Source organism: Drosophila willistoni (genome assembly GCF_018902025.1).
Source record: "Drosophila willistoni isolate 14030-0811.24 chromosome XR unlocalized genomic scaffold, UCI_dwil_1.1 Seg144, whole genome shotgun sequence".
NCBI classification, from domain to species: Eukaryota; Metazoa; Arthropoda; class Insecta; order Diptera; family Drosophilidae; genus Drosophila; species Drosophila willistoni.
In genome coordinates, this window is record NW_025814057.1 from 1,976,276 (window position 1) to 1,993,400 (window position 17,125).

General features: G+C 37.6%; 4 protein-coding genes across 7 annotated transcripts in view; 1 reads left to right on the top strand and 3 right to left on the bottom strand.

Moving 5' to 3' along the window:
* The window catches only part of LOC6638878 (GTP-binding protein Rhes), a 72,563-nt gene that overhangs the window by 30,250 nt on the left and 25,188 nt on the right, over window positions 1-17,125 (bottom strand). The gene's annotated exons all lie outside the window — the stretch shown is intronic.
* Window positions 1,692-2,232, bottom strand: LOC6638874 (larval cuticle protein 4). The gene is made up of 2 exons (XM_002062412.1): window positions 2,212-2,232; window positions 1,692-2,081 (listed from the first exon to the last, which is right to left on the bottom strand). Exons 1-2 carry the CDS (start codon window positions 2,230-2,232, stop codon window positions 1,692-1,694), a joined length of 411 nt encoding a protein of 136 aa, XP_002062448.1.
* Window positions 4,207-4,846, bottom strand: LOC6639587 (pupal cuticle protein Edg-78E). The gene is made up of 2 exons (XM_002062411.1): window positions 4,835-4,846; window positions 4,207-4,770 (listed from the first exon to the last, which is right to left on the bottom strand). Exons 1-2 carry the CDS (start codon window positions 4,844-4,846, stop codon window positions 4,207-4,209), a joined length of 576 nt encoding a protein of 191 aa, XP_002062447.1.
* Window positions 9,991-10,653, top strand: LOC6639586 (pupal cuticle protein Edg-78E). The gene is made up of 2 exons (XM_002062410.2): window positions 9,991-10,107; window positions 10,182-10,653. Exons 1-2 carry the CDS (start codon window positions 10,096-10,098, stop codon window positions 10,572-10,574), a joined length of 405 nt encoding a protein of 134 aa, XP_002062446.1. The 5' UTR covers window positions 9,991-10,095; the 3' UTR covers window positions 10,575-10,653.

Sequence of the window (17,125 nt, forward strand, 5' to 3'; positions counted from 1 at the left end):
GAGATGTAAATGAAGATTGAATGGGGAGCTGCATGTTAAAGTCGTTTAGGACAATTGATACGAGCATAACATACACACACACACACACCCAGAGTCACACGCATACCCACACACGCACAATCAAACACACACACGTGATTATATAGCATATAAATTTACCCATTTGCCTTAATCTTTTTAATTAACTACTCATATCCCGCCACTGAACGTTACCTAATTGATATGAGTTTTAGGGTATGGTTGCTTTTTGAGGTGGTATCGGGGGGTAGGGGCTTTCTGTATACCCCCCCCCCCATTCTTATCCACTGAATCGCACGCTTCAATGGAGCCACCAGAGCTTCGGCTTTGGCTGGTGCTGAAACAAATGTGCGTGCTACTGTCTGTTTCCTGCAAGTGTCTTAATGAATTTCCATTTTGGCACCCGAAAAACCAAGCTCTTCTCCATAAAACAAAGACAAAAAAAAATGCCAACGACTAAACTAAACCAAATCAAGTTGGTCTGGGTGTCAAATGTTAATGAGAGAAGCATGAAAGTGCTTACCGAATGAGCAAACGAGCAACAGACGAGACGAGAAAAGGCAAGAGACGGCAGCTTTGCATAGTGGTTGATACCCACTCATTTAAGTCTTGACAATATTTACATAGCCTACTTTTAGGCGCGCGCCATAAGATATTCCCAGGGCCATGCTTGAAAGTAAGCAATAGATTAAGTCAATTTTGGATACCCTTCACAATGTGTGTGTATGATCGACCAGTTAAGAACTTTGATTCGATCGTAAACTATTCAAATGGCGCCCTTTGAAAACTTTTCCCATTTAAGGCAAATTATCACTTTTCACAGGTTTTCCATTAGCGGGTCGTTTGGCATAACAGCAAGGAGAACTTTCATTTCCTGTTTTTTAGAGCCGCTCTCACCAATTAATACCGAATGCTTTTTCCATCGACTTCCGTTTGCTTTTAAAATTCCTTCCTTATCTTCCTGTTTCAGTGTTCGCCAGGCCATTTTCTGTGTGTGTCGGTGGGCGTGTGCGTGTGTGTGTGTGTGAGTCAGTATATATTTTTTTTGTGCTTCCTGTACAAGCCCCTTTTCCGGATGGCCTGGCCTGGCCATGGTAGTCCATCACCTTTAGTTTCTATATCGTTCCGTTCCGTGTTTTTGTGCCTTTCCTTTATGTAGCAACATATTTTCATTTCCAGTTAGCATCTTTTGTCTCCAAGTAGATAAAAATTGAATTTCATCCACTGTTGGCTCCCAACATCATCATTCACATTCACTCTGTCTCTGTCTCTGTCTCCATTCTTCTCTCTCCTTTTCCATCTTGTTATTTCTGTCCCTTTCTGTGCATTGTTCGCACACACTGACACTCACACGCACACGCACACAGAAATCGTATTAAATATTCAATATTGTTGGAATACAGAGACTTGCCTTTGTCTCTCAGCTCACTAACTTGGCGCTAGGCTCGGCTAGGCTGGCTCGTCATTCGTCTTTTATAAGCCCACTAATTAAGTTTCACCTCCCACCTCCTCGCATTGCCAGCAAATCACTTCAATTAACACAAGTTCAGCTGATTAACTGTGAAATTTACTATTCAGAGATGAGATATATAATATGGTGCGAGCTTAAAGCTAATAGGCAACAAACCAAAAAAAAAAAAAAACAAAACGCTCACTACTCAAGGGGACTAGATCTAAATCTGATGACGACGCACTTCACGATCGGCCAACTCCTCGGGTGTGGGATGCTCCTGAATGAATCGAATGGCTCTCAGGATTGCCTCTGGAATGGGTGGGGGAGTGGGCAAAACATCCGATTGTGGACGAAAACCATTCTCATCGGCCTCGTAAGTCACCTGAATGGGTATACCCTCAGGTGAGGTGTAAGCATAATAGCCACGCACAGCTACACCTGCTTGACCCTCTTCAGCTCGAACCTGGCCACTGGCCTGCTGTATATCATAACTATAGCTGCCATCCAAATTCGCATTCGAAAGGAATTTTGTAATAGAGTCCTCGTTAAGGGGCGGAGCAGGGGCAGCCAGGATGCTGGAGGAGAGCAGTGCAACGGCAAGAAGAACCAACTGTAAGTGCAAAGTGAAGTTAATTAAATTGCTCCCATGACGCAGACGATGAGAATGAGGATGATGATGATGAGGATGATGGTAATGATGATGACGATGGTGATGGAGTAGCAGGATAATGGCAGCTTACCGAGCTGAATGCCTTCATCATGTCTCTTGAAATGAAACTATGGCCACAATGTGATGGTTCAGCATCAGTTCATTTGCTATTTATATGAAACCAGCACCAAGCTCATCTCAATTTCAAGAGTGTTTGGCAATGCTCTAGGGTTTATCGATAGATACATATCCATATACTTGATGTTCAACACAAAGAAACAACAAACCCACCCAATCAAATCATATGAAACGAAATGTTGCTAAAGCTAAACTTTGCATCAAACATTCATTGTTAATTTTTAATCAAAACAACAACAAACATGCATAAATGACTTTGATTTTGATATTTTGAGTTGTAGTTGCAACATTTTTCCTATTCAAGCAGAAATCAACCAGAAAAGAAACCCAAAGCCAAGCTCACTGAGATATAAAATCGAAAAAAACCGAACAAATTAATTTGCATTATTCATTTGCATAAAATAAATAACAACAACAACAACGAAAAAGCATCTTAGATGGGAGAGAGTGAATTTTATTAATTTTTTTACATTTAATTTAGCTCAAAACACACTCATATGTACTCTTTCTCTCTCACTCTCTCTCACTCTCTCTCTCACTCTCTTTCATTCTCTACACTTCCCTTTCTCTCACACACTTTGTCTTTACATACGACTATGTCAGACTTTTGCTCTACTCAAGTCAGACCCATGATTTCTGTCAGGGGCGGTTGAGAAAGCCCAGAGAAAAGGCAAATGGGGCGTTCACAAGTATTACTACTTTTAGATTAAGCTTCTTCCATAGATCATCAGCTATTATACATAGATAGTTTCAGTATATTTCAGGAGTCCAATCAAGTAAGGTTTTCAGTCTTTATATACTCTTTATAGTTGCTTTCAGCTATAAAAAGAAAACTCTCCCACCATCCGGTTATCTGGTTGATTTATCACAGTCGTTAATATTGGACAAACATTATGATAGGCGAATAAATTATTAAAAATTTATAAGATATGAGATATTTATTGGTCATCAAATCAAACTGTAAACAATTTGTATGACATAAAAGTTGATAATACATACAAATATTACTTTAATTTGTTGGCATAGAAAGAAAATTCTTTAAATACTTCTGACCAACTGGAACTTTGCTGAAAAGAACAAAGATTGTTCTGTTTTAATTTTCGAGGCATACATTGAAATTTCGGTCGTGAGTCGTGAGATTTCTGTTTGTTTGTGCTTTAGGTCCACCGATTTGATATGTTGAAAAGATAGTGTAGGTCCTTTGGTGCCCTTTATTTCCTTTTCCCCATCTGTGGGCCGCTTCTGTTTGGAGGCCCTTGAAGTGGGAATGAAACTTGTAACTGAAAGCCATATGGTTTCATGTAAAAGCAATGCTATGCTATGGCATTTTGTAGTAGGTTGTGCACACACACAAGCATACATACATACATATGTACATATGTACATAACATATAAACAAACAATATTAAATTGTATTTTTTTCGTGTTTTATTACATTATTATTATCTCTGGCAATAAATGTCAACGTCAGCAGGACAAAGCACAACAGCAACAGAGTGAGAGAAGGGTGCTACAATGAGAGGGGATGGTCGGGTGGTTGGTGGTGACCAGGGGGTAGGCCAGCAGCCTATGTAGATGTACATACATATATGTATATATAAAAAAAAAATAAAAAAAAAAAACAAAAATAAAGAAGATGATGCTTCTCTATATAAAGTCTATGTGTGAGTGTGTGTGTGTGTGTGGGTGTATATATATACAATGCGACCCAATATTGCTGTGTGTTTGTGAGAGATGTTGTTGCTGCTGTCGTTTGTCTGTTGATGGTGTGGACTAGGCAAACAGACACGACAGCAACATCAGCAAGAGCCGCAACAGCAGCAGCAGCAACATGCAAACACACAACGACGACAACAACATGATGGAGGAGGTAACGCTGGAACTGATGAACATGGTTATATGTAGTAGTAGTAGATGGTAGTAGAATGGAAACGTTTCCCAGTCAGTCTTAAATCTTTCTCTCATAGGGCAGGACACCGCTTGAGGCCGAAACTGGAGCCAATAGAGCAGCCACTGGCAGAGTCTGTTGAGCCTGGGGAGCCAAATATTGTTTGCTTGGCAGCTGGATTTGCTGCTGGCCAGCATGGCCGGCATGGGCATGGGCAGCATGCTCATGATGATCGTGCTTGTGATCGTATTGGTCCTCATTGTTCTCCTCGGGATGGTTGCGGATCCATTCCAATGACTTCAAGATGGCCTCTGGAATGGGTGGTGGAGTGGGCAAGTGTTCGCCCTGTGGCTGGAAACCGTTCTCATCGGCTGTGTACGTCAATTGGATGAGCTGACCCTCTGGTGTATAATATTGCGATGATCCCGATGCATAGTAACCACCGACACCCTGCTCCTGTTGGGCAATGCCATTGCTTGTCTCGAATTGATAATTGTAGCTGCCATCGTCCTGTTTCAGTTCGTTCACAAAACTGCGAATTTCTGCATGGGCATCTGGATTATCCGATGGGAAGGATTGGGTTTGGCCAACAAAGGCGATGATAGCTACAATTACCACAAGTTGCTGGGGCAAGGAATTGAATTGAATTAGTCCTTAGATTCAGTCTTGTCCATTTTGGATTTCTTACCATTTTGAACATTTTAGCCTTGCTTGGGAGGTTGTGGAGATGTTTTGGTTAGATTAGTTTGGTTGCTTTAACCCTAAGAGCTAAGTTGTGTTTGATGTTGAACTTTCCACTCAACCGGCATTATATACTCTTCAATTTCTTCAAGAAAGTGAAGAAAAGTCTCCATTAAAAATGATTATGATTATGATGATGATGATGGTCCAACAACAAAACACCAAACCATTGGCACATTTTGGCCCCAAGTGGTAAACGGCACAAAGAAATATGGCCAATTATCTTTGGCTCTAGGTGAAAACGAAATCAACTTAACACACATTTTAACCTCAGGTTCATCTATCTCAAAACTCTTTCCGTCCGATACCCACAAGCTGCAGCGTTACGCCAAGTAATTAAGTGTTTTTCGGTTTAATTCATTAATTATAAACATCTCTAGGTATTATATATCTCAGATACAAAAATACATTCATATTATGTATACATGGAAGAACTGGAACAGATCCAAGATAAGTGGTGGCTGCTGCTGCTGCTGGAGTTGGAGTGAAAAATGGGATGGGCGCATTGTCCGTCAGGCATGAAATGTTTAATGGCTTGACCAACAAAAGCAAATTGTTATACGAATTGGTGAACAACAATAAAACGAGAGAGAAACATATACGCATAGAGGGAGAGGGAGTGAGATAGAGATGATGAAGTAAACCCATTAACACTTTGACTATGCGGAAATTGTCTGTAATTGGAACACACAGAAATATAAATTAATCATCATACGAAATTAATCAGTGGAGACTTGCGGAGAGAAATTTCTATGAGCAACAGAGAGTTACTTCATTGGAGACTAACAACATTTTAAAATAAAATCAAATCTATAATACATATCCTAATTCAGTTCAATGATAGGTTAAGTCCTTTTGGCAACTCATTTAAGCAAGTTTATAAAGTTTAGATGGTGAATTTAAAGTTGGCAACGCATTTTCTTGAATGCAGTATTGGAAAAAAGACATTTTCTATTCAAACCTCATGAAATTCGAATGGCAACTCCAACAAAATGGTTCCCAAATTCATAATTAGTCAGTCGTTTGACCTATCTAGCCTCATATTTCATTTATATGTCTATAAATACATCTATTATTGCTAATTTTTAACACATCCTCATTCGCCAAAATAAAGATTTATTTTCCTCAACACAAAGTTCTTCGCAAAAACGAAACAACTCTATTTTTGGGTCAAACACAAATAGCAAATAAAACCCTGAACAGGTTGTATGTTAATAATATGTTGACTGGGCCCAAAAACAAAAGCAAATGGAAGTTTATTGAATTTGAAACGCCCACTTGCATATATCTATAAAATCAATCAGCCAAAATGTCGATCAAATAAATCAACTAAAATATCAGCTTTATATGTCCAAAGAGGAAACACACTTGAGACATGCAAATTGAATCAATTTGTATTTGATTAAAAATCCATCAACGAAATAAATGAAACGCAAACTAGCGCAAACAGTTAATTCAATTAGCCAAAATGCAAAAAATCCAAAAAATAAAAGGGTTTAAAAACAAATTCACTTCGACCAAACCCAAAAGAAAAAGCACAACAAAATAATGCAAAATCACAATTACCAAACAAATAAACAATTAGACCAAATAGTTCATCTATTATTTTTAGGCAAGGTCATTAACGGGTTTTCGAAAGTCGTTGACATTGTTAGACATTTGTCGCCACGCCCCAAAGCCAAGTCAAGATAAAGTTACATGTCTATTACATGATTTTTTCTTTTTTTGGTCTAGGAAATCGAGATGTGAGCGAACGAATTAATCGGTGAATCGATGAATAAATGAATGAAAATGATGACCATAAAAAGTTAGAAAATTTGTCAGCACACCGAAATGCATATATAATTAATTGAATTTTCAAAATCTTTCAAATTGGAAGAGAGAATGTAGATCAAAAACGCTGCGGAGGGGTTGGTTGTTGGTTAATCATTCAAAATTCAAATGAAATAAAAACTATCTTGAAGCTATTAAGGTTTCTGCTGCTGCTCATGCTGATGATGGCAATGGACGAAATTGAAAGTGATATACATATATGAAAAAAAATCTGAAAACACACACACACACAAGCAAAAATGGTATGCCTGAATGACCTTGATATCACGTTTGGGGTTGGACTTGTCGTGCAGTCACTCAAATTTGGGTCAATTAATGTGGAGCAGGTTGTACGAGTCGCCAAGTAAGAAGAAACAGCAGAAGAAGAAGATGAGCAGCATGTAACCTTTTTCTGCTCCTGCTCCTGCTTTTGCTTCAGCTCCTCAGCATCTCTCCACTCTTTGGAATCGCTATTTGCCTGTTTCTTGTGCCAGGGCTTAATGCGCGTGAAGATGGATTGATGCCGCTTTTTAATGGAAGACCATAGAGTCGGAGAGTCAGAGAGTGGGGAAGCTGGGGAAAACGTTGCCAGTGAATCGGTTGAGAGGACGGAAGCAGCTTAAGGTTCGAGCATGGACACACCAAGGAAATGCCATTGAATTGTAACAGTTTTTTCTTTTTCTTGCTCGGTCTCTCTCTTCCTCGCTCTGTGCTTTTTATTTAAAGCCGGCAAACGAAACCGATTTGACCCACAGCCGGTTTGGAGCATTCGACAACATACTGAAAGACAGCTGAAAGAAGAAAAAAGCAAAAAAAAGGGCAGGCAAAAAGCAGATAATGTTGCTGCTGTTGCTGCCCCAATACTGGTACAACTGCCAGCACATTCACTTTATTCTCCATTTCCAGTTCCCGCCGTATAGTCTCTCAGTCTCCAATCGCAATCTTATAAGGGCAACAGCATGTGCTCCACTCTTACTTGTTGTTTTTGTTATGGTTGTTGACGGTTTTTTTTTTTACTTAAATGTTTTTGCTGAGACTTTTCGTTTGTCTTGGAGATGGACCAAACAAAACTCACGACTGCTGAATGTTTTTGACTCAAGCAACTCAGCCCTAGACGGTCACTTATTAAAGTTCAGTCCTATTTATGCTATTTCTTTATGTGATTTTCGCCTTTAACCAACTTAAAAAATACTAGAAAAACAGGATATGAATTTGTGCTAAGACCAGGATATTTTAAAGCTCAATCTTGTTGAAATGGGTTTTCTTATAAGCTAATGCCCAACTTTTTTCCTTTTTTTAATTGATAATTGTCAAAATAAAAACAAAAACTTAATCTTTTAACAAATATTTGAAACAAAATTCTAGTGCCCACTAAAAGTTTTGTTTTAAAAACAGAACGTCATGTCTTTTGAATGATTGCCAGATATAGAGAATTAGATTGGATTGAAAATTGTTTATTTTTTGTTTTCGAAAACCGAAACATTAAAATTTTTGTTGAAATTATGGAAATATGCTATTTACATTTGTTGAAATAGTTTAATATGCAAATAACATTTTATCGATTTATAGCTTTATGATTATCCATCTCTAGCTTTGTTCCAACTCTAACTACTACGATTTTTTTCTCACTTCCTTTTTCCGCTTGCTCTGAATAAAACGTTTGACTTGTACATATTAATTTATCTTGTGTTCTTATTTTACAATTTCACTGTGCAGACATTTTCTACCTAACAATTTTAAGATGAAGCAAAAACATTTTCAAACATTGGTTAAATAGATGCTTATAATTTGATGAGTATTTTATTTAATTTCGTGCCGTGTCACGTGAGGCACATTCAGCCAGTAAGCCATCACTATTTCCCTTATCAGAAAACTTAATACAAACTTGCCCCGTGCTGTTCCGCTGCCCATCATCATGCGTTATTTTCGGCCAGTCAGACTCTGACTCCGACTCTGACTCTGTCTTTGGTTGCCGCTCTGTGTGGCAAGGTCGTTCATTTGTCTGCCACCCAGTGTGAGTGGGAGCCGGTGAGCGGGGCCAGAGGAAGGGCCAGGGGCAGGTTATGATTATGGACCTTTGGCTTTGACTTTGGTTGCTTGGTTTGGTTTTTGCACTGACAGTTTTTGTATTTTATTTTTATTTTTATTTCATTTTTATTTTGTGGCACGCTTGGCAATTTTGTAATAAATGAAGGCGTTTGACCTGCCGCATCAAGATGCTTAATCGATTTTTCTGTATGTGGATTTTTGGCCAGCGTAAACCATTTATTATTATAAATGAAGAAAAGTTTGACTTTCAGTTTCACTGCACTGAGAGACGAAAATAAAAACAAACAATCAAAAACCAAAAAAAAAAAAAAACTCCCACGACAAAAAAAAATCGATTTCCTGTTCAAAATAACACAGGTTTAGAGGAATAAAACATCAACTTAGCATAACTTTGAGTCATATATGTATAAATTGACCACCCAGTGGACCAAGGGGAGGACGGGGGAAAGGAATTTTATGAGACGGACGCAATCAGTGACTCCAAATGAACTGCAAACTTAGGCAACAAGTCGTGCTAAATGACCGGCGATATACCAAATTTTGGGAGGTGCTAATGAAAAATTACCAAAAACCGAAAAATTAATTTTTTTCCATGTTGAAAACGAAAGATAGATGACACTGGGGGAAGGGGGCAGAAGATGGGGAGGTGAAACCACAGAACCAAAAATCCAAAAAGCGAAAATAAAACAAGAAAAGGTTTACAACAAAATTAAAACAAATGTAGCATTAAATTTATGAAACCAAGAAGAGAATAAACTGCAAATAATTAATAGCGACTTTCTTATACCCTAGAAGGGGGGATCAAAAGGGAATAATACTTATCTTAACGACTTTTTCCCACTTAAGAAAAGAATTTATAGGGGGCACACTTTTCCTTGAAGGGCCTCAAGACCTTCAAACTAAGGTGTGAAAAGCGAAACCCTTTAGTTTTGGGAGAGTATCACCTGAATCAAACCAAAACAAAAAAAGACAAAAAAAAAAAAAAGCTAAAACAAAAGTAGCATTAAATTTATGAGCGACTTTTTGGACGGAAGACCCAAAAGCAGCTGTGAGTGCCTGGGTGTGTGTGTGTCTGTGTGTGTGTTTGGGTGTGTGAGTGTGTCGCTCAGTTGGGTGTCTTTTAGTTCATGTTCAATGCTGCAAAATTATAAAAGTTGTTGCCGTTGCTTTCATTGTTGTTGTTGTTGTTGTAGGTCGACGAGTGATTCGGTTGCCAAAAACTGCTATAAATGCCTGGCCCAAACAGTTTTTGAGACACATTCATTCTGGCAACGAAGACCAAGTGACACCACAACCACACTCAAAACCCAAACCCAAACCCAGAAAACCCTTCAACTTCCATTCAACATGTGCAAAACTGTAAGTACTCAAAGAGACATCATTTCAGTCTGTTAAGCCAACCCATCTCATTCCATTTGCATCCCGCATTTTAGTTCGTCGTTGCCGTTGCCGTTGCCTTTGTGGCCTTAGCCATGTCTCAGGTGAATGCTCGTCCGGATGCTTATGATGCTGCTGCCGAGACCCGTGAATTCAAGAGCGATCTCAAAGAGGATGGCAGCTATAATTATCAGTATCAGACCTCCAATGGCATTGCTGTCCAAGAATCAGGAGTGGGCGGTCATTATGCGACTGGCTCATCGGCCTACTACGCCCCGGACGGTCAGCTTATTCAGTCCTCTTATGTCGCAGATGAAAATGGCTACCGTCCAAGTGGTGCCCATTTGCCCACTCCACCACCAATTCCAGTTGCCATACTGAAGGCTTTGGAATACATTCGCACACATCCGCATCAGGAGACACGACAGGGACAGGGACGTTTCTTCTAGACTGGCAGCAAATCGGTCTCACAGAGAGTTAGAGAAGGATTAAATTTGCCAGAAAGTGAAATGTTATTCGAGTTTTACATTTAAGTTCATATTCATAATAATGTTTTTTTTTTTACATTTATTTTGTTTTTTAAACAAATAAAACAAATGGAATTTTAAATAGAAATTGTAACATGAAAAACTTTAATTTGAGTTTTAAAAGCAAACAAATTTCATGCTCCACAAAAGGAAATGGAATCGCAAAATGACCAAGGATAACAAGGACACAATACACATATTAATAATGGGAAACTTAGTTGGATTTCTACCAAAAAAATCTACTAAATTTACAAAACTATTGAAATGAAATTCCCTAGTTCCTCTTCATTAGTTACATTAATATTACGCTTTAGTATGGCCAAGATTGAAAAAAAAAAGTTCAAATTCAAATACTTGGCGCCTACTTTTTGTGCTTTAACAGAATGGAAAGCTTTAGCTGCCCAGTTGGAAATGTTAAAGGCTGGAGAGAGCTCAACTTAAACTTGCCTAATATGAACGAACATTTAAGTGGCAAGAATATATAAGTCCCATATCAAAGTGGTAATTACAAAACTCGCCCTTGATAGAACCAACTTGGCCACCCTTAATGGGGCAAGTGGAGTACTTGCAAAAACAAGCAGCATACTTTTGGGTGCTCTTTAACAGAGCTTGCGACTGATTTTCTACTGGGCCAGCTGAAACTGTAAACTCAAATTGAGCTGTGGTCCCCAACACATTTGAAATTTTTAACGGAAAATCGCAGAGAAACAATTTGTTTACTTATATTTAGAAAACCCTGTTACATCTACTTAATAGTACTTATTTATTAATGCCTCATAATAAATGTTCGATGGGAAATTGTTAATGTAGAGGCGCTATTTGTGGCAAGCCACTCTGGCCCTGTTAACTAAAATAGGGGCTCCACAAGAGCCTCAACTTGCTGCAGTGCTTTTCAAGATCGAAGCTTTTTTTGTTATTGTTGGGGGGAGGGAGGGCGTATGAAAGCTCCACATAACTCTATGCGATGGCATTAGTCAACACTGAATTTGTTTGATTTAAATTTAGGATCTTGAGACCGTTCGTCAGTCTTTCGCGATCGGTCCAACGATTTGGTTTGATTGTTCACTCTTCCTCCCCTACCCCCTCCAGAAGAAGGTGAAGAGTCGTGGGTGTGGGATTGAATTATGAATTGAGTTGAGCTTAAAGTGCATGTGCTGCAGTTTTTTACCGCCTACCGCCCGTCCGCCCGCCCCCTGCTGGGGCCAGTTTGTTGTTTGGTTTTATATATTTTTTTTTCGTTTTTTTTTCTTAATGCACATTGCATTAAACATTTTTTTTTTTTTTCATATCGGGTTCGATTTGTTTGGTTTTCTTGTTGTGCGTTTTGGTTTTTTGCCAATTGCAGCAGGCTGCAAGTTCTAATGCGGTTTTTGGCGTGGGCGCCACCAATTTCTGAGAGTGTGTATGTGCGTGCCTCCGTGTGCACACATGTATATGTGAGTGTGTGTGCGTCGCGCGGTATTGCAAAGAAAATATTTTCGTTTGTGTATTAAAAAGTGTTTGTATTGCTAATTAAAATAACAACAACAACAACGACAACAAAAAAGAAAAAATGCAAAAAACTCTCTGACAAAACGTTCAACAAATTTGCCACAAGTTTTTCTCCTTCTTTTTTTGGTCTTTTCAATTACCAATTCGATTTCCAATAAAAACAAAAAGAAAACAAAAAATCTCCCATTCATAAATTTTTTTTGGGGGAACCTCTCGCGCAACATCGAGCAACAGGTGTTATACGTTATTCGCTGTGTTGCCGCAACATTATCTAGAAACTTTGTTGCTTTACTTTCAAGTCGTGTCGTGTGGTAAGTAAATTTTCATCATTAATGAAGAAAACGGGGGAAAAATGGGAAATATTTGTATGTGTGTATGTACATTTGCTTTATCAGTTTGCTTGCTGCTCGAACTGGCCTGACCAATGGCCTAATAATAATTGACCAGCTATTTGTTCTTGTCTTTTCGTTTGGTATGTTTTGGTGTTGTTTTCCGTTTTGCTATTTCTGTTTGTTCACTTAGTTAGCATCTGGATGGAAAATTGTTAAATTCCAGTTGGAAAAATATTTACCAGCACCAGTTGACATTTTTTTGTGTTTTTGTTAGCTACGTCAGATAAATATATTAACCAATACAAATGCTGATACCGTATAGGAAAAACTAGATCAATTACGCGGAACAGTAATTGTGATAGATAAGAAGGTTCCCCAGGTTCACTCTCCCCCCTCCCCCCTGCCCCCTTTCTCAATAGTTTTATAAGTAAATACTACCTTGTGGCGCAGAGGAAAAACAATTACAGTTGAACTTCTCTAATAGGGAAATGTCGATTTAAAGATATTTAATCTCTCTTATGTAATCTTTGTTCGAACAAATAGGTTGAATATCAAAAGCTTTGCTATGAATTCTTCTAAATAAATTCAGTTATATTAATTTTAATTTAAAATAATATATTCCAACCATTTTTGCTATGGAAACTCAATCTATATAATTTTGGAAATTCGTTTAAAGTTGTTTTTTGAGTATGAGTATTTTTTAAAATAGATCAAGAACTATTCTTAATGCATTTAGTTTATATAATGAACACTTTAAAAAAGAAACAAATTAAAGTTATAGAATTTTCTGATGGTTTCTAAGAAGAAGAAGAAAAAGAAAAACTTTGGAGCTGGTGATGATGGATAGAATTTCATAACGAGCGATGACTGTAAGCGAAAAAATTTGCCTGTTTAATGTATATTGTGTTAATTTGCTTCTGCTTCTCGCCTTCTAATCCGAAGACAAATAATTAATTACTGCTGGAGCATAAAGTGTGACTTCAACTTTGATTCTGTTGTTCTTTTCGCTATGTGCCTTGCGATTCGATCGCCTCAAATCTGAAGAAATAAATTGCCGTTGGGTTTTCGATCGAAACGGATTGTTGTTGACTGTCGATCGTTTTGGATCGCTAAAGCTGTTCTTACACTTATTAGAATTTTTTGGTCTTTAGATGTTTGCCGAATCGAGAAATCAGAAAAATTCGCATAACAAGTGGGTCGGTCCAGCTACCTGACTTGGACGGAGATTGAGAATATTCTTGGAAGTGTTTAATGCTTATGATTTCTCTCCTTGTCTCTGTCTTTTTATCTCCACTTTGGTTATGGATATGCCCCAATCAAAGTCATTCGCAAACACACAGCGAAAAAATAAAAAAAATTGATATAAAAAAAAAGAGTTCTTAATTCAAATTGATTTCGGGTTTGGGTTTCTTGTTCTTTTTTTTCGTTGCAAACCATTTCAAAGTGTCAATTTGTGTTTATAAAATTAAAATTATTTATCAAGAGTCAAGACATCGCCAGTGGGTAGCGAAAACAGTTAAAATATAAGACAGAGAGATAGATAGATAGAGAGGGGGAGAGGAATTGAAAGAGATAGAAAGAAAACGACTGAATCAATCGATGTTTCAGCTGCCTGCAAAGTCAATTGCCAAATATGGCTTACTTGTTTGTGTTTGTGTGTGGTTTAATGTCACACACACACACACACCAGAGCTAGAGATAAGTATAACTCTCTAGGAAAGGCAAGACAACTACTTGTCTCGCCAAAATCCAAAAACCAAAGCCAAAACTTATTCACCACCAAAGTCGCAAGCAAAGGCAAAAGGCAAATATTGAAAATTTGCATGCGTCTTAGAAATTTATTTGCTAATTGTTATCTAACAGATACATACATATATGTTGTATATGTACTTATATATAAACACTATATAAGGCCGTTAAGGGTAATCTTGTGATGACTGTTTACAGGGCCACCCCAATATATTGAAATCACCCATCACCCATCACAAGTTGCTTGAAATTCACTTTTGGTGACTAATATTCAGAAATCTATTGAGTCAATGTCTACAAAACAAACACAAAAACTCTCTTGAAAAGGCCTGTGAGACTTCATTGATGAACTTAGAATACCTACTTATAGAGTCGAAATGACATTTCTAGAGAAATGTTTTGAAAAGTCATAGGAAATTGCTGATTCAGCATGAAAATCAATATATAACTTTCGCGAACACTTTTTTCCATAATTTTCAGTCAGTGTAAACCTTGGTGAACAGTGTTCTATATTGTATATATGTATGTTTTTAGCATCTGTCGCATGACATATTTATTTTATTAGGAAATAAACACTGGAAACACTTTGACTATGATAATTGTTTGTGCAATAAATTTGCATCGAGATCTAATTGATTTACTAATTTTATTACAAATTTGTCCCATGTGAATCCATTATCTAAGCAAAAGTGCCACAAATAAGGGTAATAAATATATCTCAACAACATTGTTAAAGTCACATTAGCATTGATCATGCTGGAGATTTTAGTAATCGTTTTCGAAACAGCCTTGAAAAAAAGGTATAAAGAAATTGACAACTAAATTTTACATGATTCGAATGGTTCTTATGGGTAATTCATTCAAAATTCAAGCTAAAACTTAATCATCACATCACATCTTTAGGGATGAACTTTGAATGTTTTGAGTTGAGGGTTTTGTTTTGTTGTAAGATCAATTTTATTTTAAATGGGATTAAATCAATAATTTGTAATTATTGAATTATATAAAAAAACAAAATACAACATACTTAGATTTGCAACAGTAATTCAAGGTAGTTAAAATTTTTTATTCGCAGACACAACAGACAGACGGAAGGGGGGCGTGGGTGGAGGTGACAGAGGGTGAGGGCCCACACCTTCACATTTAGTTAACATTTACTGACTCCCAATTTTCTGTTTCGCTTTTGTTGTTGCTGTTGTTGTTGTTGTTCATTTCCTTGACAATTTACGCGCTTGTGAAATTTTAAATGAGCTGATTTATGGCTATTTGATGAGCACATTAACCACTGCCACGAGATCCTCTCCTCCACCCAATGTCCCCGCGTCCCCTCATTACCATCTTCTTATTCTTTCGGTTTACTGGCTGCTATGGCTGTAAACTTTATTATACATTTAACTTTTGTTTTTTTTTTCACATATACATTTCTTTACATTTTTTGTTTTTTTGGTTCATATTCCAGGCACACGCACACACACACACACACACACACACTTAAAACACAAAACTTATCGATAAATTCTTACAGCAGTCCAAGTCAACTCTTTTTTTTTTTTGCTGGTCTTCTTGTTCTTGTTGTACTTTGCGTACTTTATTATTAATTTTCAACGTGTGGGCCTCACACACACACACACAACAGAACACAACTACAACAAAATAACACCCACAGCATTTTGACACAAAATGTTGTTCTTTTCCATACCCAGTAATCATTGAATGAAGGAGTATAAAGGGTATTTGGAGACAGACGAGGAAGCATTTGCAATCCTACAGATCAAAATATACTAAATACCCAACAACTCAAGCAGCTTGTTGTGTCTGAGTTGATCTCTAACTCTTCTCATTTAACTGTCGATACAAATGCACCTGCTATCTGTAGTAAAGGGTAAACTAAAGTCGATTCCTCATTCGAAATATTTGCATAATTTGTGGTGTTGTTGTTGTGTGTTGTTGGCCGCATTTGTTATTACTGTTGGGAGATTAATTCTTGCAATTTGATTATTTCAGCACGTTAAAAGTTTTTTTGAATGCAAAGTCAAAGTAGAAGTCGAAGTCAAAGTCGTCGTCGTTGTCGTCGTCGTCGGCGCCTGCATTAGAGAACACAAATTACTCATACGCCGTGTTGTGCGATTGTTCATAATTATCGGAAATAGCTGAAACTTGCGTGGGCAACAGTCTCTGGCTGTTTGGCTGCTTGACAGTTGCCAACTGACAGACAAGTTGCGCATCCTCTCCATCAGCTGCTGCTGAATAACAATTAAATATATATATCTACAATATTGTTTTGCTGCTTATTGTTTAACAAATATCTTGTTGGTTAGCGCCCTGCCCCTGCAATGAATTGCTTTTATGCGCTCATTTGCATATTAAATAAGCAGCAGCAAAACTGCCTCAGGTGGAGAGCTGAGAGACCTGAGACCTGAGCTAAGGCGATGCATTTACTTTGGTGTTGGTTGCACTTTTTTTTCCATTTTATTATTTTGTTGTTTCTGTTGTTGTTTTGTTTTTGAACCAACAACAACTGCATCTACTACCGCTGCCGTTTGTCGTGTAGGTTGGCCCAGGCCAGCATTAGCTACCTAGTTATTCTCGATTGTCGATTTGGTTTGCTGACGTCAAACAAAAGAACAACAAAGAAAACGTATCCCAAGCAAGGTATGAGAGCACTTCCACACTCTACATACTGCATAGACAGGTATCCCACCACCAATGCCCTCTCATTGGCTTCTTAAACTTGATGTAGAACGGAAAACTAGAACACAATGATTACAATACAAAAATCTAAATACAAATTATGAATGAATGGAAAATGAAATGTTTTATTTCAAGCAGTTTTCAATTCAATAATCTAAACAGATTACGTGATAAAAATCTGCTAATTCAAACCGAATTGAAATCAATGAA